This window comes from Festucalex cinctus, chromosome 2, assembly GCF_051991245.1.
Source record: "Festucalex cinctus isolate MCC-2025b chromosome 2, RoL_Fcin_1.0, whole genome shotgun sequence".
In the NCBI taxonomy this organism is placed as follows: Eukaryota; Metazoa; Chordata; class Actinopteri; order Syngnathiformes; family Syngnathidae; genus Festucalex; species Festucalex cinctus.
Genome location: NC_135412.1, coordinates 24,933,662 through 24,959,483, shown reverse-complemented (window position 1 = coordinate 24,959,483; position 25,822 = coordinate 24,933,662). Strand labels below are relative to the sequence as shown.

General features: G+C 40.1%; 1 protein-coding gene across 5 annotated transcripts in view; it reads right to left on the bottom strand.

Annotated features, from left to right (window-relative positions):
• The window catches only part of agap1 (ArfGAP with GTPase domain, ankyrin repeat and PH domain 1), a 140,759-nt gene that overhangs the window by 21,093 nt on the left and 93,844 nt on the right, over window positions 1-25,822 (bottom strand). For all 5 annotated transcript variants that reach the window (XM_077513967.1, XM_077513966.1, XM_077513968.1 and 2 more), the window contains 6 exons: window positions 17,415-17,519; window positions 12,634-12,802; window positions 11,451-11,624; window positions 6,024-6,185; window positions 1,369-1,523; window positions 1,165-1,255 (listed from right to left, as the gene is read on the bottom strand). In XM_077513967.1, the coding sequence (XP_077370093.1) occupies window positions 1,165-1,255; window positions 1,369-1,523; window positions 6,024-6,185; window positions 11,451-11,624; window positions 12,634-12,802; window positions 17,415-17,519 (856 nt within the window). The remainder of the gene's footprint in view (window positions 1-1,164; window positions 1,256-1,368; window positions 1,524-6,023; window positions 6,186-11,450; window positions 11,625-12,633; window positions 12,803-17,414; window positions 17,520-25,822) is intronic.

Sequence of the window (25,822 nt, the reverse complement as noted above, 5' to 3'; positions counted from 1 at the left end):
TTATCAAGTTACAGATCAACTCGCAATACATCAAACTCCACAATATAGCATGGTCATTATTTTTATTATTTATTTAGGTATTTATTTAAATAGTTCTGCCATACACTAAAACACATTGAAAGTTATTTAAGCATGTTTCATACATTGTTTACATAATTAAACAAATGCACAGACACCAAATTGCAAGCATAAAATTTACAGGAAATACCCTGTGGAATTACGTGTATGTGCCTTTGCACGTGCATGCAAATCTACTTTGTAGAGTCAAGTGTGCTTGTTTCAAGCTGCTTACAGGTATATGTCAGTCCAAGTTAAGTTTATTTAATGTTAAAAAAAAAGAAAAAGTCAGCTGATGATAACATATAACACAAAACAATATAAAAGGAATGTTAAAATATATAGAGCAACATAATTAAAGCAAGAGAATTAACTGTGTGTATGAATATTAGGGATGTAATAATATCCAACCATTACGATATGATAAATATCGCAATATGAACCTCACGATGCAATAAGGGGAGGTTGGCGATATAAAAACGATCACATTACAGTATAAAAATTCATGACATTAAAAGTTTATATTGGGAAAAAGCAAATATTGTTTTTTGTACACAATAACAGCAGTGACAGAGGCTCCTATTGGCTAAGCAGCACCCAGTATCACGTTGAAGAAGTTCACAATGTTATGTTGGGCTAAACTGGGCCAAAAGTCTGTTTATTTTTTAGATGGTGAACAATATTTAGATTTAGGAGTACCGTAACCACCGTAGTGGCCAAAACATTCCTAATTAAAATTAAACTGCACTAATAAGCTAACCACCAGCAGGTGCTCGAACTGCACAAATGGAATACACGGTGGGCTTTTTTTTTTTTTTTTTTTTTTTTAAACAGATGTGCTTCTTTTAATATGACATGACAACGACGATATTGTGGCCATTTTAATATCACAATATCACGATATTGCCATTAACATTACATCCCTACAATACACTCTCTACCTCACCGGCATATACAGTATTGTCCCTGCCACTGACCCTGTATACTGTAAAAACCTAAAAAAAAAAAAAAAAAAAAAAGCTTAAAATTCCATGAGTGGCACAAAAGGTGACTGTTGATCTAGCGGGGGTTTGCTATACATTCAAGCAAACAATGATCTCTACTCACTTTGAGAGTCACAGTCGGCACAGCGGCTATTTCCACGAATATTTCGGATGGACTGCAGCGCCAGGGCTTCCGTCTGGCTGGTCAGACGAGACTGGAAAGAGGACACAAATGTCAACACACATCGCTCAGGTGCTCGCAAAAGCCCTCTTGCAAGTAAGAAATCACCCGGGCATGCGAGTAATGCGGCATAAATGGGACACTCACCTTGTTTTTGCTGCTCTCACAGGACTGAAGACTGGCCAGGATCTGACCCTCGATGACCTGCACCCAGGCGTCTCGCTCCTCATACGAAGTGGCTTCAAAATGCCACGTTTGACCCGTAAGTGATACAATGGTGAACTCAAAGTTGTCCTCTTGCTCTGTTGGGAGTGAGAGAGAGGAGCAGGGGTGATACAACTCCTTGGGTAATTTGAGTAACTGGATTAAAACAAAAAATGCTTGAAGATTTTGTCCTGCTTTGGGTATCCGTTTATTTAGTGTGCATGGTCAGGAAGGACATCATGTCAGCCGTAACAATGCTATGCATGATGGTAACAAACGTGGTGAGAAGGCCATCTTCAAAATAAAATCGACGGTAATACACGGACATCATTGCCTTGGTTTTTTTTTATTTTTATTTTGAAGTTGCTAAATAGCCTCAGTCAAGATGAACATTATCTCAAAATTTATGTTTGTGATTGTGTGAAAATGTTTTAACTCCCCTCATTGTTCTAGTGGAACAGTCAGGCTAGCAAAAAATTGCTACTTGAAAAGCTAATTGATCACGGGGAACACGAGTTCATGGTTTTTGGAAGCTGTCAAGAAGGGAGGCAGCAGAAAGTTAGCATGTTTGCTCTGCTGATGCTCAGTCCCACCGCCTATAGGGGAATCAACATTTCCACTTGCACGACTCCAGTAAGCGGTCTTAATTGACATTTGAGAATGACTATTTCTCCTCTCTTTTTTATTTTTATTTTTTTATTATACAATGGTAACGACAAATAAGCCAGAGAACCGTTCTACTGTAAAATGCAGAATGCCTTGTTTGCTCTTCCCATGAGAAGGATCACAGACGCCCTTTGGTGCTCCAGGCTGCCTTCGGATTGGTTTAATGGGATGACCTTCGACCTCAGTAAATTCAACAAAGTAGTTCTTGCAGACACGTAGCAGCTTGCTGTGACACGATCTCATTGAAAGAGTAACACAATACAAATAACTCTACATTAACTGAAAATGATATTTGGAGATTTAAATAATGATTGGATTCACTGTGGCAACTGGTTCAAAAATCCCACAAGCACAACATGAAAGTGAGTTTCAAGTGGGCCTTTTTGCTTGTGCTGCAAGTAAATCCTCCTCCTTGAGACGGCGTGGCGTACGCGAGCGTATCCGAGCAATGCCAGACGCGCCACTCGCTCGCTCGCGCCGTATTGGTAATTACCGCCAACGCTCTCGGCTACTGTGAGCGACATTCACGCAGAGAGGCGGCGTCGAGGCAATTTGTGAACTCTGACACCGGCAACCTTTAGCGGCACAAACAGAACAAACCAAATATAGTGGGGAGGGGCTGACGCGCATAGCGTGCGCACGTGTGTGTGTATGTGACAGCGGGCCGCCAGGTGCAATGAGAGGGGAGGTGTGAGGGACACAAACGGGGCCTCGGGAAACACAAATTAAAAGCTTAAATGTCAGCGCGCACAGTATTGCTTTGCGACACAGGTCATTACTCTCCATATCAGCAGCCTTTTACTACTTTAATAACCTGGAAAATAGTGCACGCCGTCGTTCGCCACACTGGCTCACGTGGACACAAAGCACACCTCGGTTAATGTCACCTGACATCCTCGGGATACCTTCGCACCTTTGAGGGTGTGGTGCAGTAGGAGGGTGCAAGGTGAGATCAGCAGGTCATGTGACTCAAGCGAGGAGAGGGGGAAAACTTCTACATGGCACAAAGTGGGACCAAATGCAGACAGGGTGGATCCCGTGAGCTCTCATTTGACATCAAAGTCCAAACTGGAAAGTTTCATTGGTAGCATGGCCTGAGCAAAGGTCAGTCGTATGATTGTCAAGGTCATGATGTCTCTTTGGGGCACGAAGGAATGTGAGAAATGTAAACAAAATTGCTTAAAGCTTTGTCTTCTCGACAGTAAAAAAATTAACATCTGTTCCAGGCTCACTTCCTGTCAAATATATGATAATACAATATAAATGCTTACTGGGAAAAATCATTTCTGCGCGCTTCCTGTGCGGGGTTAAATTCAGTGAGTGAGCAAAATGAGATGACATGACACCGATACAAAGAAACCAAAAATAGAGGGTCAATTGAACTATTCTATTGTATTTGGTAATTAATTGAATTCTCCTTTGTTATACACTACGATGAGAGAACCAAAAGCAGTGTGGAAATATCGTACACACTGGCACTTTCTGATTTTCCTACTTGCAAAATCTCCTTGTTGATTAGGTCAACTTTGCCTGATCAGAATAACGGCTTATGCATTGGCGATTTTGGAGCTTGTAACCTTAGTAGAGATAGACTGATGTTTTTTTTTTCAGGGCAGATACCGATGTCAATTATAAGAAGTCAAAGAGGCCGATAACTGAAGTTTGGACATGATATTCTTTTTCAGTATTTAAAAATAAATAAAAATAAAAAAATAAAAATAAAAAATAAATAAAAAAGGACAAATATTGACTTCATTTTATTTAATACAAATGGCAATCTTGACTTTGTTGTAATGTCTAAAAGCATGAACAATTGTTCAGACTTTTCAAAATGTAGACTTAAAAAAAAATAATAATCTTAGACCATAGACATCCTATATTACATTTCTACCAAAATGTTCAGGGAGCTCCAAAGGTTATCTTTACGTGTTGACAAGTTAAATGGAAACAAGTAAATAGCATAGCCCTCTATAGTTTTCTACAGTCAATACTTTTCTCCCCCCAAAATTTAAAAATACCTGAAATCTTAAACTTTGACATTTCTTTGTTTTAATGTTGAACAAAAACAAAAGGTTCAGAAGGCTCCCAGGGTCAGCAGAATCTCTTCTAAAGTTAACTGAACATTTATACATTTATTAAATAGTTCCCTGAGATTAAAATGGTTTTAGATTTACCTTTAATCAGTTATCATATATATATATATATATATATATATATATATATATATATATATATATATATATATATATATATATATATATATATGTATTCGATAACTTGATACCGATATTCGTCAAAATGCCTAATATTGGCCTAGCCCTAAAACTTAGCAAATTTCCTCCTCAACCTCGCATTCTATAGATCGAGGCCTCCATATCATGCACTCACTTCCGTCAATCGTCAATTCCCAATCAATGAAGATGCCCACCTTTCGGCTAGTGCTTAACTCATTTGCTCCCAAAAACATAAACCGTAAATACCTTCTATGTTAAAAGTATTAAGTGTCCCAAATGTTTTTTTTCACGTTTTTTTTTATTTTTTTTTATGCTAGAGCATACAGAAGGCTTTGATGCAGCCTCTCAACTGCAGAGAACGGTTAAAAAAAATGGTAGTAATTACAAAAACGGCCTGCAGGTGGCAGCAGAGTATAAGAGATCAACCAGGGCCATGATGAAAACAATCTGTTTCCCCACAATTCCAATCAGATTTGTGAATAATGATCAAACTTAGATATATTGTAATGCTAATTGCTGCAAAATGGAAACAGATAGAAATATACTTTTATTTTCCTGTTGAAAGAAGAGACTAATTTCTCGTTTGGTAAGTTCCATGTTTTGATAGCAATAGAACACAATATTGTGTGGGCCTTGCAAAATCAGTCCAAATCCAGTAAACTAGCCGGGAGTGAATTGGGTTGCTTCAATGAAAATGGCTGTTGAGTGAATGAGTTAATAAAGCAAAGCCTCGTAGAAAGTACACAGACTGAGTACCGGCCAAACGGGTTTGCGTCCGTCGATCGAAACAGCGTGACAGACAAAAAGAAAGAGAAACTGTATTTCAATTTCAATATACAATATAGCAGTGATGAGAACATTTGATGTCGCTTAGGCGGGAATGTAAGCAACTATTCTTTTCTCATCTACTGTATGTTGCCATTCCCAATGTGCCCCAAAGGATGCAGTGAGTGCCAAAACAATGCCACTGCGATGGATTTCACCGTTTGAAGGAACAAATGTCACACCTGCTTTTTGATTATGGTCGCAAAAAAAAAAAAAAAAAAAAAAAAAAAAAAAATTCAATGGTTAACTTCCATTTTGCTTCAGCAAGTGCAGCGGGTCTCATCAGCGGGAGCTGGGAGACAAGAGGGCGTTTCTCGCTCATGAATTACGCCGGGCCTCACGCTGACATGACGATACTTCAGCCACCTGTCCGCCTGCCCGCCCGCCCGCCGTGACAAGCGGCGCTGAGCCGGCGGCCGCCCGACTGCGCTCGCTCGCTTAATGGCTAAATTGGGAAGACTGTAACTAATCGCTTCTTGAATAATGGAAGTGACACTGCTGATAAAAGATTTCAATACCACAGATTATTTATAATATTTCACTTAAGCATCTCTGGCTGACTCATGAATGAGGAGTGTGCTGATGAAATGAGAACAAAGAGGAGAAACTGGAGGAGGAAACATGATGAAATGATGATGAAGGAAGGAGGTGAAAATCAAGAAAAGACAAACTAGTAAATGTGTCTCTGCGACTATAATTTCCCTCGTCAGCTGCTTGATAGAGAAGCCGACATTACATCTGCTACGGCTGCTCGCACATCTGTTCATGCGTGTGCGTGTGTTTAAAGACTTGTGCCACACATTTTTGAAGGTTCAAGACAATAAGTGGTAAGGCACAAATGTGGACGACATGTGGAGCTGGCGTTTGTGTTACCTTCGGCGTTGCCGGAGAGGCCGTCCGCTTTGAAGTTGCTGGTGCTTTTCTTCCGGCGGTGCTTCTTGCGGTTGGCGTGCGGCGATGGGGGCGGCTCCATCTTGGGACTGGTCGTACTGGAGATGCTGGGACTGGAAGACATGGAGTCGCCCATGCCCCCGTCTGGAAAGACGCGGACGCGCATTATTACGCTTGACAACTAGGGATGTAACAATAACAGCAATATCATGATATCGCGATATTAAAACTGCCACAATATATCGTCACTGTCATTGTCACGATATTAACTCATTTGCTCCCAAAAACGTATAAATAAGTTTTTAAGTGTCCCAAAGACGTAGTTATACGTCTTTTTATTTTGTATTTATTTATTTTTTATGCTAAAGTATACAGAAGGCTTTGATGCAGCCTCTCAACTGCAAAGAACGGTTGCAGAAATGGTAGTTATTACACAAATGGCCAGCAGGTGGCAGCAGAGCAAAGGAGATCAACCAGGGCCATGTTGGAAAAAAGCCCAATTACTCACAATTCTAGATTTGTGAAAATTGATTAAACTTAGCTATATTCTAATGCTAATTGCTGTAAAACAGATACAAACAGATAGAAATATACTTTCTTTTCCTGATAGAAATATACTTTGTTTTGATATGTTCCCTGTTTTATAGCAATAGAACACAATATTCTGTGGGCCTTGCAAAATCAGTCAAAATCCAATAAAACAGCCAGGAGCGAACGAGATTGCTTCTGTGAAAATGGCTCGGAGTGAAAGAGTTAAAAGCAGCACATCTGTTAAAAAAAAAAACTCAGGTTGATTTCAACTTGCGCTGTTCTAGCACCCTCTGCTGGCTATTTTTTTTTGGGCTAGTTTAATTTTCATTAGGGATGTTTTGGCTCTTCTATGTTAAAATCCACGCTAATGGTCAGATGAATTGAAATGTAATATGCTTGTGAACCGAGTCGAGGAACTCAATGTGTTTGCATTAGCAAGTAATGCCAAAATATTAAGAATATTAAGTGTCATTAGAGATCGTAGGTCATTTATATGCATTGCTGTCATGTACAAAAGTGCAATATTGTGCGTGTGTTTTGTTTAGTATGAGATTATATATATATATATATATATTTTTTTTTTTTTACAGTATTGTGACCTTTTTGAATCTGCAACCTCCTCAAAATATCGTGATAATTATCGTATCGTGATGTTTGGCTATCGTTACATCCCTATTGAAAACCAGTGGGACAATTTGCACTAAATTATTCAATTTAATTATTACAGGGAGTCCTCGAGTTAAGAACATCCGACCTACGAACATTTGCAGATACAAACAAGGGCTGACAGATCTCCATAAAAGTTGTATTTTTACGTGCAAGTTAATATTTAAGTGCGCACCATATTATCCATTATGGTACAGTACTGTAGTGTAATACTCCACTCTGCCACAACCCCGCCGAGCCGCACCGCACCATTTACACATTTCAACTACCTCCTTGTCCGGCGATGAAAGGCACTGAAGCAATGGCCAGTGGCAATTTGGAGCGCCCAATTCACCTGCCATGCATGTCTTTGGAATGTGGGAGGAGACTGGAGTATCCGGAGAAGACGCACGCAGGCACGGGGAGAACATGCAAACTCCACCCAGGAAGGCCAGAGCCTGGACTCGAACTTGCGTCCTCAGAACTGGGCGGCGGACGTGCTAACCACTCATTCACCATGCTGCCATGATAATGATAATAATAATAATAATAATAATAATAATAATAATAATAATAATAATGATGCATTAGATGCAGATAGCTCTCTTTGCCCACATGGAATTACATAACAGCTACACACATTTGCTCCATTTTCCTCCCAAGTCACTCAAGCAGTGATGTACCAAAAATGTGCTCATATCTCAAACTTTGACTCTTATACAAACTAAAAAAAATAAAAAATGAGCAGGCAATGGCTCGTAACTAAAAAAACTCAAACGGGGGCACTCATAAGTCAAGATAAATGTGTATGCATGTTTCAATTGATCAAATTCCTGGTTTATTCCGATTAATTCATTTCCCTTCCCATGGAAAGTTTCCAACATTGAACATTTCCAGAATCCCTCAAAACAATACGGATGTTTCTTGCTACAGAAATCATCATCAAGTCATAAAGCCGTGACAATGTCCAAATACTTCACAAGTGTCTATATATGTTGCTGACTGGAAAGTGAAGGTGGGATGCATTTGCGGAAAAGGAGCGGCATCTCTCTTCCGCCCTCCATCTTGATCCCGGCTTCTGACAGCTGTGACTAGCGGCGGAATAAAATAACATTCAGTTTCCATCAATATCACAGCGCGGCGGTGACACTGACATGGCCACAGTAGAGTGTGTGTGTGTGTGTGTGTGGGTGTGTGTGGATGTAAAAACGCACACGAGCTCATTGGCCGCCACACGGCAGACAGCCCCAAGGACGGCCATAACTTATTTTACAATCGTTTAGTCTCAGCTCAAGTGGAAAATGTGACAACTTATCTCTGCTGACAAGATGCCATCCCCGAGCGCGCAATTAACCGGCGTGGATTAACGGCGCTCCCATCTGCGCGCTGCGCTCCGTCCACATCAAGCAAGCCCCCGCCCCCACCCGCACCCGCACGCAGCCTGGAGACTTCCTCCTTGACGGTCCCGATGATTGTTTCCCGTCAACAGTTTGGACAACAGCGGCTCGGCTTGGCTTCAACTCGCTCGTCACGACAGACCAACAACGATCGGCTGCGGCTGTGCCCGCGGTGCCATGTGCCAAAGTCCACTCATTAAGTCTGCGGTACCAAAATGGGGAATTTAGCAAATATTCCATATTGGAAATTTGGGGATGAAGTGGGAATTGAATGAATGTCAAAGTCAAGCAGAAATATAAACATTTTGTTTTGCGATAAGCAGACAAATAACTTCTTGACCACATTACAGTACCATAATTAGGGATCTAACGATATCCAAACGTCACGATACGATCACGATATTATGAGGAGTAAATCAATTACCAAATTAATTGACAACCATTTTAATAATCGAGGAATCGTTCTGAGCCATTTTTTTATTTAAAATTGTCCAAAACTTCTGATTTCAGCATATCAACAGTAATTGTTCACTGATTTCTGTAGTCCTTCATGAAAGAAGACTGATTATCTTCTGTGTTTAATCAAAATAAGACATTTGCAAACGTGTTTTTAATTTGGAAAACAATGACCGAACCGGTAACAGAGTACAACATCAATCCCCATTTTTTAATCACTATACAAATACAATGTACAAAATAAACACAAATCACTGCGGTTAACAAACATTAATCAGGGGAAAAAATGTTTTTTAAATACACTTTAATGCAAAATTCAAATGAATCCGATTAGTTGATTAATCAATTAAATCAATGATAGATTAAACAATTCTAAAAATATTTGATAGTGAAAGCACAAAGAATAAAAGCACAAGATTGTTAAAAAAAAAAGTGCATATTGAAGGGGAAAAAAGCACAATATTGTGTTTTTTGTACATAATGACAGCAGTGACAAAGAAACCGAGTTGGCCACTAATTTTCTTGTCACATGATCCTATTGGCTCCGTGGCGCAAAGAATCATAGTCTATGTAGTTCACAATGTTGTGTTCGGCTAAGGCTGGCCAAAAGTCAACTTTTTGAATCCCCTTCATCTGGCGATTAACATGGGTCTTAAATGTACATGGCCAAAACATGCTGTAGGAATAATTCTAAATATATGTTATCATACATTTGCTGCATTGGAGAATTGCTTCTGCTCGCAATGAAGAATGCTTTGCTCTGCTCCATACTCACATTCACATAGCCTAGCTATATGTTATCTTAACAGAAGATGACTCAAGAAATTCAAGAACCAGAACATCTAACACAGCAGAATGGTTAGAGCCAGTCTGCTGAGGCCGCCTGTTTTCTGTAAAAAAAAAAAATGATTGCAAACTTGACCACACAATCGTCCACTCACACGCACACATGACCAACAAGTACACTGTGCTCTAACTGTTTTGCATTTGTATTATTAGGGTTGGAACACCTATGTAACTAGAGGCGTGGAAACCAAATAAAAGGAGAGGGTGAGGAGGGGATTTTTTCCCAGAGAGTGCAGTAGTGAATTGTATCAGTCAGTTCCTCTCCTCTCTCCTCGGGAGCTTTGACTTGAGTGTCTTCTCTCCTTTTTGTTGTGTTTAATAAATATCAAACCTTACTCGTTAAAATTAAACTGAACTAATAAACTAACCACCAGAGGGTGCTGGAACTGCACAAATGAAAAAACAAACAAACAAAAAAACCCAAAAAACAAACAGTTTTAACTGATATGCTGCTATTAATATCGTAGCACGACAATGACGATATTGTGGCAATTTTAATATCGCAACTGTCATTATCTTTACATGCATAACCGTATGCATCCATTTTTTTCACTTGACTTAAAGAGACGATATAGCTGAAGGTGGTCACAATTTTTGCTCACAACAGAAAGCAAAAAAAAAAAAAAAAGGACCAAGCAACAGCTTTTCTCGCAAAAAAATCCCAAGTTGGGTCACCTGAAAATACCACTGTAATATATATCACCCCCTCAACTACACTTAAGTTCCCATTTAACCCTTGATTTGTGCCCATACATTCCAGTTAATTCTCATTTGACTTTGAAAATCACAGGATTTTGCAACCCTCGTCAGAAAATGCGTTGGTTGATTATATCTGCTATCAGAATAACAGCTGAGAAAAAAAAAAATGCATGATTGGTTAAAGCTCACAAGTGTTTCCCAGCGTTCAGCGTTGTCTCTTAGTAACGTGGTGAAAAAAAGAAGTGCAAACGAGCTAAAGAGAAGGCGTGTGAGCGCACCCTGCTGAAAGCGTTTCACAGCTTTAAACATTATTTGTGGAGGGCTGGAGGCACGATATTTAAGACATAACCGTCAGTGTCAGTCAAGATGATCGTCACTGCACTGCAGCATGTCAATGTGTGTGTGCGCGTGTGTGTTCATGGGCTACAATAGTATTACAGATCTTGGCAGGTGGACAAGACAATAAACAGTGGTAGCTTGACACAAACGTAGTCCAACTTATCACTTTCGTGGATTTTGTATTTTTTTTTGCTTAGTGTTACAAGCCAAATGATGATGTACTCCCAAGCCTCATCAGCAACTGTTCTAGTGACATTAACTCATTTGCTCCCAAAAACGTGTAAATACGTTCTATTTTAAATGCATTAAGTGTCCCAAAGACATATTTATACGTTTATGTTTTTTTATGCTAAAGCACACAGAGGGCTTTGATGCAGCCTTTCAACTACAGAGAATGGGTGAAAATAATGGTAGTAATAACAAAAACGACCAGCAGGTGGCAGCAAAGTATAAGAGATCAACCAGGGCCATGATGAAACGAGCGTGCTGTAGTTACCAGTGCCGATTCCGGAGTTGGCGATGATGGTGGCGTCGGTCCACTGGTCTGCACTGGAGACGGAATATGAGCGCTGATGGCCGCCGCCCATCCCGTCCGGGCCGCGGCTGTTAAAGGACACCAGGCTGATGCCGCTCGCCATCTGAGAGACTGACGAGCTGCTGCTTACCAAACCTGTTGAGAGCGAAAATTGTTTTCTGACCAAATCTCTGCATGAACAGACCACTTGATATTTCTGAACCTTCATGATGTGTTTATTAATCAGACTGACTACACGTGCCATGAATTCATTATTGAATGCTTTACTACTCCGACTTTGCATTTTTTTTCCCCAGTCATTTTGTTTAATTATTTCCAAGTTGTCAGTCACCATTAATAAATGGACAAGACGAGTACCCAATTTAAAGGTGTATTCAAGGATCTTCACAAAAGTAGAAGCCACATGTCTGTCAGAAATCAGTGAATAATTACTGTTGATACGTTGAAATCACAAGATTTGGACAATTTTAAATAAAAAAGATGGTTCCAAACAATCCCCAGATTATCAAAATAGTTTTCAATTAACTTGATAATCAATGACTTGACGATTAATCGATTAATTTTGACAGCCCTAGAACGATGGCCTTACAAGTGATTGTATGACAAGTCATATGTGTGACGAAATGGTGCCAGGCCATCGCCCACCACTTCAATTTGTGCCACAGGACAGGAAGTGTACAAATACTGATGAGAATCTCACACTAGTCAAATGTATCGGACGTTAGATGTGAGGGTGATCCACCCCCTGACCTTTCACCTCTCTCACTCATTTCTCCTGACCTCCCATTCTCCGTAACAGTAACCCCGACCCCCATCCCACCCATATAACCCTTCCTCACTGACTGCAGCTCATTTCTTGGTTCTGGCAGAGTGGATTCTGTCTCTGATTGCATTAATATTCATGACAATAATTAGTACGCCTCACTGAATATTCATGCTATTAGCTCGGCCTCCTAAATGTGTGCGTGTGTGTAAAAAACAGACGTGTATCTCTTTTATGGCATCTTTTGTCAGGTGCTAATCAAGGGCCTCAATTCCTGCTGTAGCATTTCATTCTAATCACCTTTTATTGATTTCAAGGACAGTCCCAAACGAAAATGTTGATCATCTCGGTTGCCAAATTGCAAATTGTCCCCCCTCTCACCTGGCGTGTGCCCCAGCTGCAGGCTGCTCATGTCCTTCGTCAGGCCGTTGCTTTTGGGGCTGGGCATGACGGCGCAGGTGGACACGGCTCGCGGCGGCCGTTTGCCCGGCACCTTGACCGTGGTCCGGAGCAGGTCGATCTCTTTACCGTGGACGTTTTGCATGTAGTCCTGAAAGAGATAAAAAAAAAAAATACACATTGACTAACCCTTACATTTGTTTTAGCTGCGTTTCCATGACCCTTTTTCGCAAGAATAAAAGCGATATTGTACTATTTCGATAAAGTACAATTTCAATTTGTCGGTGTTTCCACTGAAGAGCTTCTGAGGCGCAATTTTCTGAATCTCCCGTCTCATGAGACCTCGCTGTTCTGTAGGAGGTGCTCATGATGTTTATGGAAGATGGATGACCGGTGTTGTTTACATTACTTTAAAAACACACTCCCCTCATCGGGCGGGTTCAGGTATTTTGGCGTTGGTGTTGTGTGTGTTTGTGCACGCTCATAACTCGTGTTATTCTGTGGACGGATAGAACGGATTTCAAGCCATGTCTCGGTAGTTGCCGGTGTTAACGGCCATTTCTCATGCAACGACATAGAACGTGCATTGAACGGCGGCTTATTGGCTCTATAGCTAAATTAAATCGCTTTGTGCAGGAGGCAGTTCCGACACAAAGTACTTCCTGTAACCCTAAAACAGGGGTGTCCAAACTTTTTCCTTTGAGGGCTACATACAGAATAATCGAAGAATGCTAGGGCCATTTTGAAATTGTCTGACTTTATTAAACATGCCTGCGATTTGCTGGCAACCAGTTCAGGGTGTACCCCGCCTACTGCCCGAAGCCAGCTGGGATAGGCTCCAGCATTCCCTGCGACCCTTGTGAGGAGCAAGCGTCTCAGAAAATGGATGGATGGATGGATGGATGGATGGATATTAAACACGGTAAAACAATGTACTATAGTTTAGCTGTTTTTTTTAAAGTTATTTTTAAGCAGGACAGTTTGGAATTTTTCTTGATTTTGGTGTGGCCCGCTCCCCTTGTATCCAACAAGAATAGATCCGCCCTAGCCCTGAATCAATCTCCACATTTAGAATCAAAGGAAGAGTAATCGGTAATAAAATGACAAATTTTAAAGTAGTGTTTACTTGAGGATCTTAGTTAATCATTAATGTGATATATGTTCACAAATTAGATCAGCGAACATGGAAGAAAACATTTTTGCTCCAGGAACTAAAATATCTTAACACTTAATTCATTAAATTATAAAGATAAATATTTCCCTTTTAGATTTAAATAGTTTTTTTGTATATCTAGAAAAGTAGGCTGTGTCAATTTTTTTTTTTTTTTTAACTCTTTGTCTGCCAGGTTCAGGAATTCCTGAACCCTACAACCGACCCTATAGCGCTACCGACGGGAATTCCCGAAAACTGCGTTTTTAATGGAAATGGGGTATATGCCACAGAAGAGGCGGGACGTGATTTTGCATATCAGTTTGGTTCCGGTCCGGGTTGCGAACGCGCAACCGACGGGCACAAAGTCGGAAGCATAACTATTTTGACACAGCCCACACGTCGCAAACCGAACCGGAAACAAACTGATGTGCAAAAACAGTCCTGCCTCTTCCGTGGCATATACCCCATTGGGTAATGTCTTGGTCAGCTGTCCTCTCAGTATCAAGCTGATCAACTATTGTAATGACTAACTATGGCCATTATATGGCAGTGACGACTCTCTTTTGGGTCATCTCAACCAGCTCCAATGGGAGAGAGGCGGTTTGTGACATTCGTAACTGTTGTTTGACAATTGCAGCCTGCACCAGCTATAATTGCAAAAGTGTTTCCATTACACTTTTGCGAAATACTTCTGTTTCGATACATCTGAAAAACCATCTCATGGAGCGCAAAAACTTTTTTTACGGTATTTGAGAGTTTTTTGGGGGGGGGTTACCCCCGTAAATCCAGTGTTTCCATTACAAGCTTGCTTTTGCGTAAAACTAAGGATAATGGAAACGCACCTATTTAAATGCCCAGTTCTGCATAACCACTAAAAAAATCAGATTAATTGCTGGAGGACGGTGGCAAACAAAGATGCACTAATCCCTTTCGATTGGCTCAAGTGGACCTTAGACTCAAAAGCCGACTGGTGCCAACTGATCACAGGACCTGCTGAGAAATAGGCACAAATGTTTCGGATGAATAAAAGGGGGCACTTCTTAAATCCACCCAGTGAGGAGGAGGGGCGGGCATTATGTCAGCTTGGTGGAGATGAAAAACAAGATGCAACTGCTGCCCGCTTCAGAACTTGAATGTTTTGTAAAATGTATTCAGTAAATTTTATGTCCTCATCCATTGAACCACGTTTCACTTGTGTCCACACGCACGTAATTCTGTTATCGCTTTAGACTGCTTTAAACCTTTTAATCCTCACACGCACGCACACACTTCCTTTCTTGCTCGGGCTGACAAAAGGCCAATTCAGAGCCAAGTGCTCTTGATGGCGTCTTAACAAGCCACTGGAGAGCCATCGAGCCGGCAGCCCACTGGGTAAAGTCTGAACACACACATATACACGCACACGCACGCTTTCCTCTAACAGATTGAGCGAGGTAATTGAGTCTCCATTTGCATGGGGCTGCTTTCATCGTCGGCCCAGTTGTCCTCTCACAGCGAGGTGTCCGGGACGTATGTGTTTCGACTGAATGCGTGCGTACACAGCAGGTGGAAGTATAAAAAAAAAATTAAAAAAATAAATGCATAAAGCATGGCGTGTGTGAGATTATATGTGCTGACCAGGGTTATTATAGTTTTGGAATTTTTCATTTTAGTTTTTATTTCGTTTTGAATTTTGTTTTTTAATTGTAGTTAGTTTTAGTTAGTTTTCAGTGTTCTGTTAATTTTTATTAGTTTTAATTATTTAATAAATGCTTAGTTTTAGTTTAGTTTTCGTTAGTATCAGTGTTAGTTTTTTTTATTTTCTTTGTGTATTACTTGTGCACAATATTCAAAAAAACACCATCATCACTTCCGTGTGACACACTTTCAAACGTCCTTATTCCGGTTAATATCAAAATAAATATACTTAAAATCGCATTTAAAATAATCCACAATTAAAATTAAATTTATTACCAAAGACTGAAACGAAGGACATTTTTGCCATAGCTAGTTTTAGTTAGTTTTTGTAAACAGAAAATGTAGTTTCAGTTAGTTTTCATTTTTTTAAAAGCATTTTTGTTTTTATTTTATTTCGTTAACGAAATTGTTTTTTGAATTTTATTTTTCATTTTCTGAGAAAACATGACTTGTGTGATGTTGAGAGAGACGTGGGCGGGGCTACAGGTGAGGAGAGGACGCAGGGATCTTGACAAACGCTCCGTCGCCGCATTGGCCAACGCTTGGTGACTCAGAAATACGGCAAAGGCGATAGTTTGCTTCACACTTCCTAGGCCAATAAGGCGGCGTGATTTCCATCCACTTAATTAGCGACATTAATGTGATTCCTTTGCACATAGTATGGCAATTAGCAGCGCTGATTGAGTTTCATCCGATTAGCCTCTGCAAACATGCTAATTGACGGCGAGCTAGTCAGGAAAAGCAGTGTTTTTGCGCTGGAGGCGTTTTGCGTGTGCTCATGTGTTAAGTGATGACTTTTTTGCACCAATTTACTGCATCAGCTCTTCTCGTCGCAGATGGACGCCAAAGCGTTGCTCAAGTGTGTCAGAAGAACGTGCCGGGAGGAATCAAACCCACAACCTCAGGGTACAGCTACTCGGCTCCAGTGCTTCACCTCTACTTTCGCGATGTGTGACTCCATCGTTCTGTCAATTCTCTTGTTCAAACAAAGCGACACGAGCGCACGCACACACAGAGACGATGGAAGAAAAAAACTATGGTGGCGGATCACTTCCATTGACTTGTGGGTCCTGAAAATGGAAAAAAAGATAGCATCACCTGGTCACAGGTGAAACATGTCAAGAACGTACGGTGCCAATATTTGGCATTTTGACGGAATTTTACAAATCTGAAGGCCGTTGAATCAGGCATCTCACTGAGCGGCATGTTTGCGAAGTTCGGAAATTTGGGCTTTTCATCGCGGTTCGTAAAATGTTGCAAAAGGTTGCAAAGATGTTCACTGACAATTTTTACTTGTCACAAACTCTTTTTCTGCCTCAAAGAAATTTTCAACATGTTCAGACAAACTCTCACTGTTTGAAACCTTTTGTGAACCCGACAGAAAAGCCAAAATTTCGCAAGCATTCGTAAAATAAGTTGAAAGTTTAGCATTTCAATTATGTTAAAATTTTGGAAAACTTTATTTACTATTGAGAACCATTTCCTTTTTTGTTAAAATTTTAAAACAGGGCTATCTATCTTCTGTTTAAATAAAAAGAAAAACCTTCAACATGTTGAAAATGTATATGCTTAATGGCATTTCAACAAAGTGTCTTTCTTCTAATATTTTCTCTTTTACTGCAATGAATATCGGCTCCAAATATCAGTTATTAGCCTCACACTTGATAAAGTGCAATTTCAATTTGTCGGTGTTTCCATTGAAGAGCGTTTCGCTTAGCTATCAGAAAAAAAAACAAAAAAACCTGTCTATCATTACAGGAGAGTGTGAAAGAATGTGTAAATAAGAATAAGAAAAATAAGAATTTATGAATTAAATATACAGATAGTGCATGTATATTGTGCATATGTAAGCGTGCACAAGCGATAGCCAGCAATACACAAAGGGATTTTTAAGATCGTATCATCAAGCAAAGAGGAGAGCAATAATCCTTACATGGAGACTGGGGTGGTAAGTGAGCAGCCCATTGTCGCACAGCGTCACATACTTTTTCTTCCACTCCTTGTTGAGGGACTTGCCGCTCCTCTTCAGCAGCATACCCTGGTGACAAGCACACACAATAGTTGTAAAATTAAATTTTAATTTGATTGATATCGCTGCTTCAAAGACAACCGGTAACTCATTTTGAGTTTGCCAAAACAAAAGTCTTGTTGAAAAAAACTGCAACAAAAAACTGCGAGGGTAACATTTTGGGGAGACACAAAGAAAGCCCACACTGACTGTAAATTCACATTCACAACATGCACTGTCCCTAATTTTAAAAAAACAAACAAACAAAAAAAAACTTCTATGGTGTGTAGGATGCATACTGCATGACACGGACATGTCGAGTACATCCATTCCCGTTAGTGACGACATCGCATTGTGCAGTCAAGAGACAACGCTTCAATCAAAAATGTCCACTAACGAGTCCGAGTGCATTTAGTGGGCATCATCACGCAATTGTCCGTCTCAGTGTACACGAGCGCCTTAACGAGCTTACGACATTTGCCAGCGTCATTTAATTGTCTGACTCCCCCCCCCCCTTCGGGCTTGTTAACGTCGCCGCTTCTCTCCGCTCGCCGCTCCTACGCACATCAGCCGCGGCTGACTGAGCAGCGAGGCCGGGCGACCGCCGCCCACACTTCATTTGTGCGCCATTCATTAGGTGAGAGAGCACGAAGGTCGCCGAGACGGCGGGGGGAGAAAAGGCATGGCGAGGGGAGGAGTGACGGGGGGGTAATGGGAGGCGGCGGATAAAACCGTCCACTGATTAGCAATTAAAGTCGCGCTGCCACGCGTGTCACTCCACTGGACCTCAACAACATTAACACGCCGACACAGGATATTAATAGAGTCCAGCCGTAAAGGGAGGGGGCATGCGGCGGCGGCAACACCCAGGAAGGAGGAGGAGACGAGCGAGGGAGGGAGGGAGGAGGCCGGCGGCTAAGGCGGACGGGCAGAAGCGCACTCGGCGCTGCTCCCAAGGCTCCGCTTTGATTAAGACAACCGGTGTTTGAGGGGAGGGGATGAAATGAATTGAATGAAGACGACCAGTGGTCATGGGATGAAAGAGCACCGGGCCCAGGGTGACCCAACATTTGCAATCAAATAATCTGAGAAACACATTAGGGCTGGGTATTGCTGCCAACCTCAAGATACGATACGTATCACGATACGATACACATCGTGATACACAAGTATCCCAATACATGATCTTCAAAGTGATACGTATGCCGATATTTTGCATTAATTTACTTGCATTTTATAATAATAGTCATTATTGATGTATCATGTATACCTAAGGCAGTGGTGTCCAAACTACGGCCCGGGGGCCATTTGGGGCCCGCCGTCTATTTTTCAGCGGCCCGCAACAAAGTTCAGTTCAAATAAAATAAAGAAATCAAAAATGTTTGGAGATGGTCAAAGTAAGGGATGATGTGTTTACAAAACTAACTATAATTAACGCAAACGTCCTTCGTTTTAGTCTTTGGTAATTTATTGAATGTATGAGGCTTTGGGGATGATTTTAAATGTGATATTTAGTAAATTTATTTTGATATCAACCGGAATAATGATGTTTGAAAGTATGTCACACAGAAGTGACGTCATCTAGCAGCAGCCAATAGGAAAGCACCTTCAGATGACGTCGTTCCCATGCTGTTTTTTGAATATTGCGCACAAGTAATACACATTTAAAAAAAAAAATACTACTAATACTGAAACTAAAACTAAACTAAAACTAAGGATTTTTTTAAAGAACTAAACTAATAAAAACTAACAGAACCACCCTGAAAACTAATAAAAATGAACTAAAATGAAAAATTCCAAAACTATAATAACTCTACTGCTATATTACAAATAAATTGGTTTATATACTGTAGCATTTTTCTAAATATGCAAAAGCACAAAGACATTATTTGTACAATTTTTAGGACTAAACACAATTTCTCTTCATAACATTATGTGGCCCTTGCGTCCTTCTGATTTTCTGTATGTGGCCCTCAAATGAAACTGTTTGGACACCCCTGACCTAAAAGATATGTTTATTATACTGGATGACAAAAAGTTTTTGTTAGTAACTCTTCTTCTGGTTTACCACCAAGCGGCATGCCTGGTCTAAATGTGTACGCACTGCAGATCAAGGAGCAGTTTCCACAGGACACACCGGGAAAATGTATTAATAGGCATGAGCAGATATAAGCAAAAATATCAAAGTATTAAAATTACACCTCTAAAATGTGCTTATTTGAAATATTTGGGGGGAAAAAAACGGTATTTTTTTCATGTAACAAATTCTACTTCGTTTTTAAACAAAATATATGAAAATTGATACATTAAGACACGTGCCATGTTATGTTTATAAATAAGTAAATGTTTGACATTTTTCCTCTGCTTTTATTTTTCTTAGCAAGACACAGCATCCAATCACTGGTGAGCTATTTTTGCATTAATGCAATTAACTTCAAAGACACTGCTGGTTTTTATTTTTTAGGTACAATGCAAGCCGCAAAGGCACCTGTGTCTCCTCTGCTCCCACTTCTCCTGCACAACTTCAAAGAGGCTGTACAGCCTTGCGCAAGCAACAGGTCATTAACTGCCTATTTAAAGTTAACAAGCAATATCGACGTGTATTGTAATGAGGCCCGCAACGATATATTGCCGTATCGATTTTTGGAGCACACCCCTACACTACATCCCCATATCACAGCGGAGCCATTCATTTTAAACAAAAAGTGACAGCAGTAGGTCCACTTTACTCGTACGCTTGTTAACATAAAATTGGACAAATATGGTTACCAAATACAAATGTGGTTAGTTCATTCATACAGTAATTTTATTTTAATGCACACAGTTGTTTCAAGTTAACAAGAAGCTGAATCATTGATAGTTATACATTTATGTTGAGGTCATTTTCTACCACTAGATGGCATTAGTGTTTCATGTTGGGCATTGGTGACAGAAATTCAAAGCAAGCATGAAGCAATTTGTAGCCATTCTATTCATTGTAAATTACAACTAGTCACCAGTCCTCACAATTTTTTTTATCACGTTTATTATTGCTAAATGGTGTTAGAGCAGGGGTGCCAAACATACGGCTCATGAGCCGGATAAGGCCCGCAAAGGGGTTTAATCCGGCCCGTGAGATGAGTTTGTAAAAGTAAAAGTATAAATAAAAAAATTGTAATGTTGGACTAATTAATCAGCCGGCCACAATCAAAACATATAAATTTGTAATTTCACAAGCAGTCCTCAGTTGAGCAATGCAACTTGTATGGGGAATCGGCCTGGATGTCATTATTTTCGGAACAATATGATTACAGTTGAGCTCAGTAATTTAGGGCTGGTCCACGAAAATCTGCGTATATATAATGGCAACCGTTTTTGAGTTATACCGTTATTTTACCGACATGGCCAACTTGGTAATATATTTTCCTCCATGCGGCCCCTGACCTAACATGAGGTGGACACCCCTGTGTTAGAGTGACTCCTTTGCTAAATATATGTAAAATAAAGCATGAACAACAATGTTTTTATATCAACTGTATTTAAATTTTTTATGTCTCTGGACATCATATTTAATGCCTTAATTTTCTGCAAAATGCATTTAATGAGTTTTCACGCTTTTTAATGAGCCGCAGAAACCCTGCACACATTGCAAACTCGTGCGTGCGTGCAACACATTGCAACTGATGCACACATCGCAAACCCCATTTAGGCAAGATGGATCCAGACCAAATGGGGAGGAGATTTAGGATTAAGATTTCTAGAGATGTGCGTTGCTACTTTGCGGATGTCTGCAAAATGCTCACTATATAGTCAAGTCTACTGTGATTAAGATTTGCATCAGTTGGTTCCCCCGCACGAGTATTAAAATTAGGGATGTAATGACAATAGCAAGATCGTGATACCGCGATATTAAAACTGCCACAATATATTGTCGTCATCATGGCACGATATTAAAAGCAGCATAAAAAAAAAAAAAAAAAGTCAAGTAGACTTCCATTTGTGAAGTTCTACCACCATCTGGTGGCTAGTTTTTTAGCGCAGTTTAATTTTCACAAGTCATGTTTTGGCCCTTCTATGTTTAAAATCCACGATAATGGTCAGATGAAGGGGAACGTAATATGCTTGTGAGTCAATATGTGTAGGAACTCAATTTGTGCTTGCATCAGTGCCTCAATATATATATATTTATATATTTTTCATATAAAATTTATATTTTTATATTTTTCACTGCTGTAATGTACAAAAACACTATTGTGTGAGCTCTCCCTCTTTTTATTTATTTATTTATTTTTACAATATTGTGACCTTTCGCACCGCCAACCTGCCCACAATATCATGATAATTATCATATCGTGACCTTCATATCGTGATATCGTATCGTGATGTTTGGATATCAAATAAATCCCGAATTAAAATGCCACTGCATGTTGTTGTTTTTTCCCGCCAATCCACACACTTTTATTCTGCATCATCAGCGTATGGACCAATGCCGTCAGATATTTCCGAGATGAGTGGTGATAAGTGGACAGCAGGATCTTATTTATTGGCCTGTGTGCGAGGTTCCGTGTGGCGCACAAAAATGCGCTAGCAGTTGGGTGGTGGAGGTGCTTTGTTAAAATTAATCCACCTTTTTGTACAAACACCTCATACAAACATTCTTTGAAATAGTCATGTGTCCAAAACTGTAGTGACATGCTTCATTGCCAACATTTCTCACTCACATCGGTCTGTCCAGAAGACTTTTTGGGACAGGAGACATCGGCGGATTCATTTGAGTCATCCGTCCTGTCCACGACACGCGATCACTTTGCATGAGGGTGCGGCTAACTGAACGCTGATGGGGCTAATATGTTTCATTATGTGCGTCCGCAGGCTCAGTGACACACACGCACAGCACGATTCGCCTTCAGGAGAGGGCTGCCCATCATGACGGCACACAAGGTCTGTGTGGGGGAAATAAATATGTCCTCAGATATACTCACTTGGCACTTCCCCGCCCCCATGAAGTATTGTGGCCTAGTGCTTAGGAAAAGGTCGATAGCTTGGGGGGGGAGGCAGGGTAGATGATGTCATTTGTTAAGCGTCCAAAAATGTCCAAAGGCTCTGGAGAGTGTCACAGTTAAGCTCAGGTAGTGGAAAAGCTGGACTGTGAATAAAGACTGAAAAGAAGTAGTGCTTAGGAAAGGTCGCTTGTTGACGGGATGCTGAGAGATGAGGTCATTCATTAGATGACACATCGGGCTCGTACCTGGGGGGGTCGTGCGGTAGTCGCGTGTCAGACAAAGATGTTGAATAGGCCTGTGCTGCGTTCGAGAAAAACTGGGAAGGCACCAATTTGGTGTTCGACTTTGTGCTCCCAGAATCGGGTTTCCATACTCAACCATGATTCTGTAGTGCAGTAGTTTAAGATTGTTCCAATGTCAAGGCACATACAGATGCAGAATAAAAGCTTCTTCGAGATATTGTAATTAAGGATGTATGGCAATATCATGATATCGCGATATTAAAACTGCCACAATGTCGTCGTCGTCATGTTCACGATATTTAAATGCAACACATCTGTTAAAAAAAAAAAGTCAGGTTGATTTCAGTTTGTGCAGTTTTAGCACCCTGGTGGCTAGTTTTTTAGTACACTTCGTGACATTTGGATATCGTTATATACCTAATTGTAATGACTTGTGATGAAAAACCCACAATGGGCAATGAAAAAACCCCTTGAACCTGAAATAAGAAATGCCATGTTGTATTCACGTCAATATATTTGAAACATTCCAGGTTTCTTGAATACAACTTTGTGACTTGAAAAACAATATGTTGGTTGGAATGTTTTTAAACTTGAAGGAAAGAACACATTTCATTTCATTTTACTGTATTTTGCATATATATTACAGTATGCATATTGCATGCCTTACACCAGATAGAATGAATTCACTCACATGTAGCAAGCTAGGAACAGCCGAGCCTTAACAGAGAGCAATTTATTTGATTTGAATGGTGTTTCATCAAACAACTGTAGAATTCATTCCGGGGTACCCCCAGGATCAATCATGGGCCCTTTACTGTTTTCAATTTAAAGTATATTAATGATTTGCCAACATCTTGCAGTAATCCTTTATAATCTGCTGACGATACCAGTTTGCTAGCTGTTGATGACATTAAATCTCTTAAGCATTATCAGCGGCTTTTAACTGGCTTCAGTTTAATGGGGGCGGAGTGGGCTCAGTGGTATGGTGGTCGTCTCCCAACCCAGAGGTTGTGGGTTCGATCCCATGCCATTGTGACCACGTTGAAATATCCTTGAGCAAGATACTGAAACCCCAATTGCTCCTGATGCTGCGTCATGGGTAGTCAAAAATGTAAAGCGCTTTGAGGGCCTTGTTAGGTGGAAAAGCGCTATATAAATGAAGTGCCATAACTATTTGATATTTTGTGGTAAGAATAAATCCAATCTAAAAGAACGAGCCAAAATATTAATCAAGGGAATTGAAATTTCACGAGTACCTCATACCAAATTTTTGGGTGGCGTTGTTGTGGACGACTGCCTGAACCGGAAAAACATGTTCATCTAGTAACCACAAGATCAATGAAAATGCTTGGTATGTTGAAAAAGGTTGCAGCCTATTCAAAATATCCTAGCAATCTACTGATAACCTGAAGGAGATTTTTAAGAGCAATTTCAAAAGATTAAAAAGTCACTAAAGCAACATTCAATCTTATCCTGAGCTGTCATAACAATTTCACATTTCCCACCAATTGCTAGGAAATCTCAACGATGTCATGATGTACCTCGTATAATCTGTTTGTTCCTCTTCTCTATTCAATTTATTTTGTCTTTGATTTTAACTGCCATCCAGCAATATTTACAATTGATATGACCCTTTCAGCGTGGAGTGGAATGCTCTACATGCCCTTCATTCGGCTTGTACAGGATTCATTCCCTCCTTGCACTCTACAGGGAGCAGAGGTGGTATCACTCTGACTGTGATGGGTGCCATTTTTTAAAAATACAACTCATTCACTGCCAGTCATTATAGAAAATTTTTACATTTCCAATACTCACGTGATATTCCATTCAATAATTATATATAAACCGAATCTACCAAATAACAGAATAGACTCCCTACTTTTTGTCCCGTCCCGTTCTTTTATAATTGACAGCAGAAAAATGTAGGTTTGCCAAAATACAGCCATTTCTCCCATGGACTCTGAAACTGTGTTTATTTCCTATAAAATGGGGCTATGATGTCATCTACCGGTGGTTGGGCATCAGTAAAGTTGATTCCAAGTTTGATATTTACAGTGGAGCATGCTCAGATTCGCCCCCATTTAGCACCGCTCTAAAAAATACAATTGACAAGTATACTTGTCAAAGGCAGGGAATGAGTTAAAAATTCATCCACTAGTGCATATTAAATTGTAAATATAGTTCAGTGTTGTTGTAAAACACTATTATGTTTATTGCATATACTGTGTATTTATTTATTTATTTATTTTTATTTTTTTACTTTGGCGATGGCTGGAATGCGCCACCTCTGCTTCTCAACCAGGAAATGGGCATGTGCAACGGTTGCTCCATGATCTGTTTCTTCTTTGGTACATTAAAGGAATACTTGAGTCATTGAGCCATTTTCAGCAGTAAAAAGTTTTGTAAAAAGTAAAAAGTTTTAAATTCATTTTGTCCAGAATGAATTTGATAACTTCAATATTTTTCATGTACAATTAATACCCTTAAAAACTATTTTTTTCCACTTGCTGTCAACTGAAGATGACATAACCTGTGCTGAGGAAGTAGGTAACGACCAATCATGGCTCACCTGGTTTCTGGGTGTGGTCAGCAAACTGAACCATGATTGGTCATTAGCTACTTCCTCAGCACGGGTGATGTCATCTTCAGTCGACAGCAAGTGGAAAAAATAGTTTTTAAAGGTATTAATAGTACATGAAAAATATTGAAGTTAGTTATTTGGGCAAAATATTCACTTTTACTGCTGCAAATGGCTCAATGAGTCCCTTTGAAGTTTTGTTTAAAAAAGAAAAAAAATTAGTTTCTTCTTCGGTTGTTGCTTCAGGTCTTTCCGGTGCATTGGTGTTGATATAGCGCCTCCATAATGGCGCAACACTGCAACTGCAGCTAAAATGTGTTCTTGCCAAGCTCAATCAACACAGCTGGAGCGCTGTGTTGAGCGATATCAGTGGCTCAGGCGGGAGGTGGCGAGCAAATTAGGTGGAGGTGGCCGCCTCTGAATTTTGAACACAGGAAAAACCATGGTACCGTATTTAAATTGTGCTAAATAAATAAACTAGCAAGCAAGCAGCCAGAGAGTCCATAAAGTGAGAGAGCATCTTGATATTCT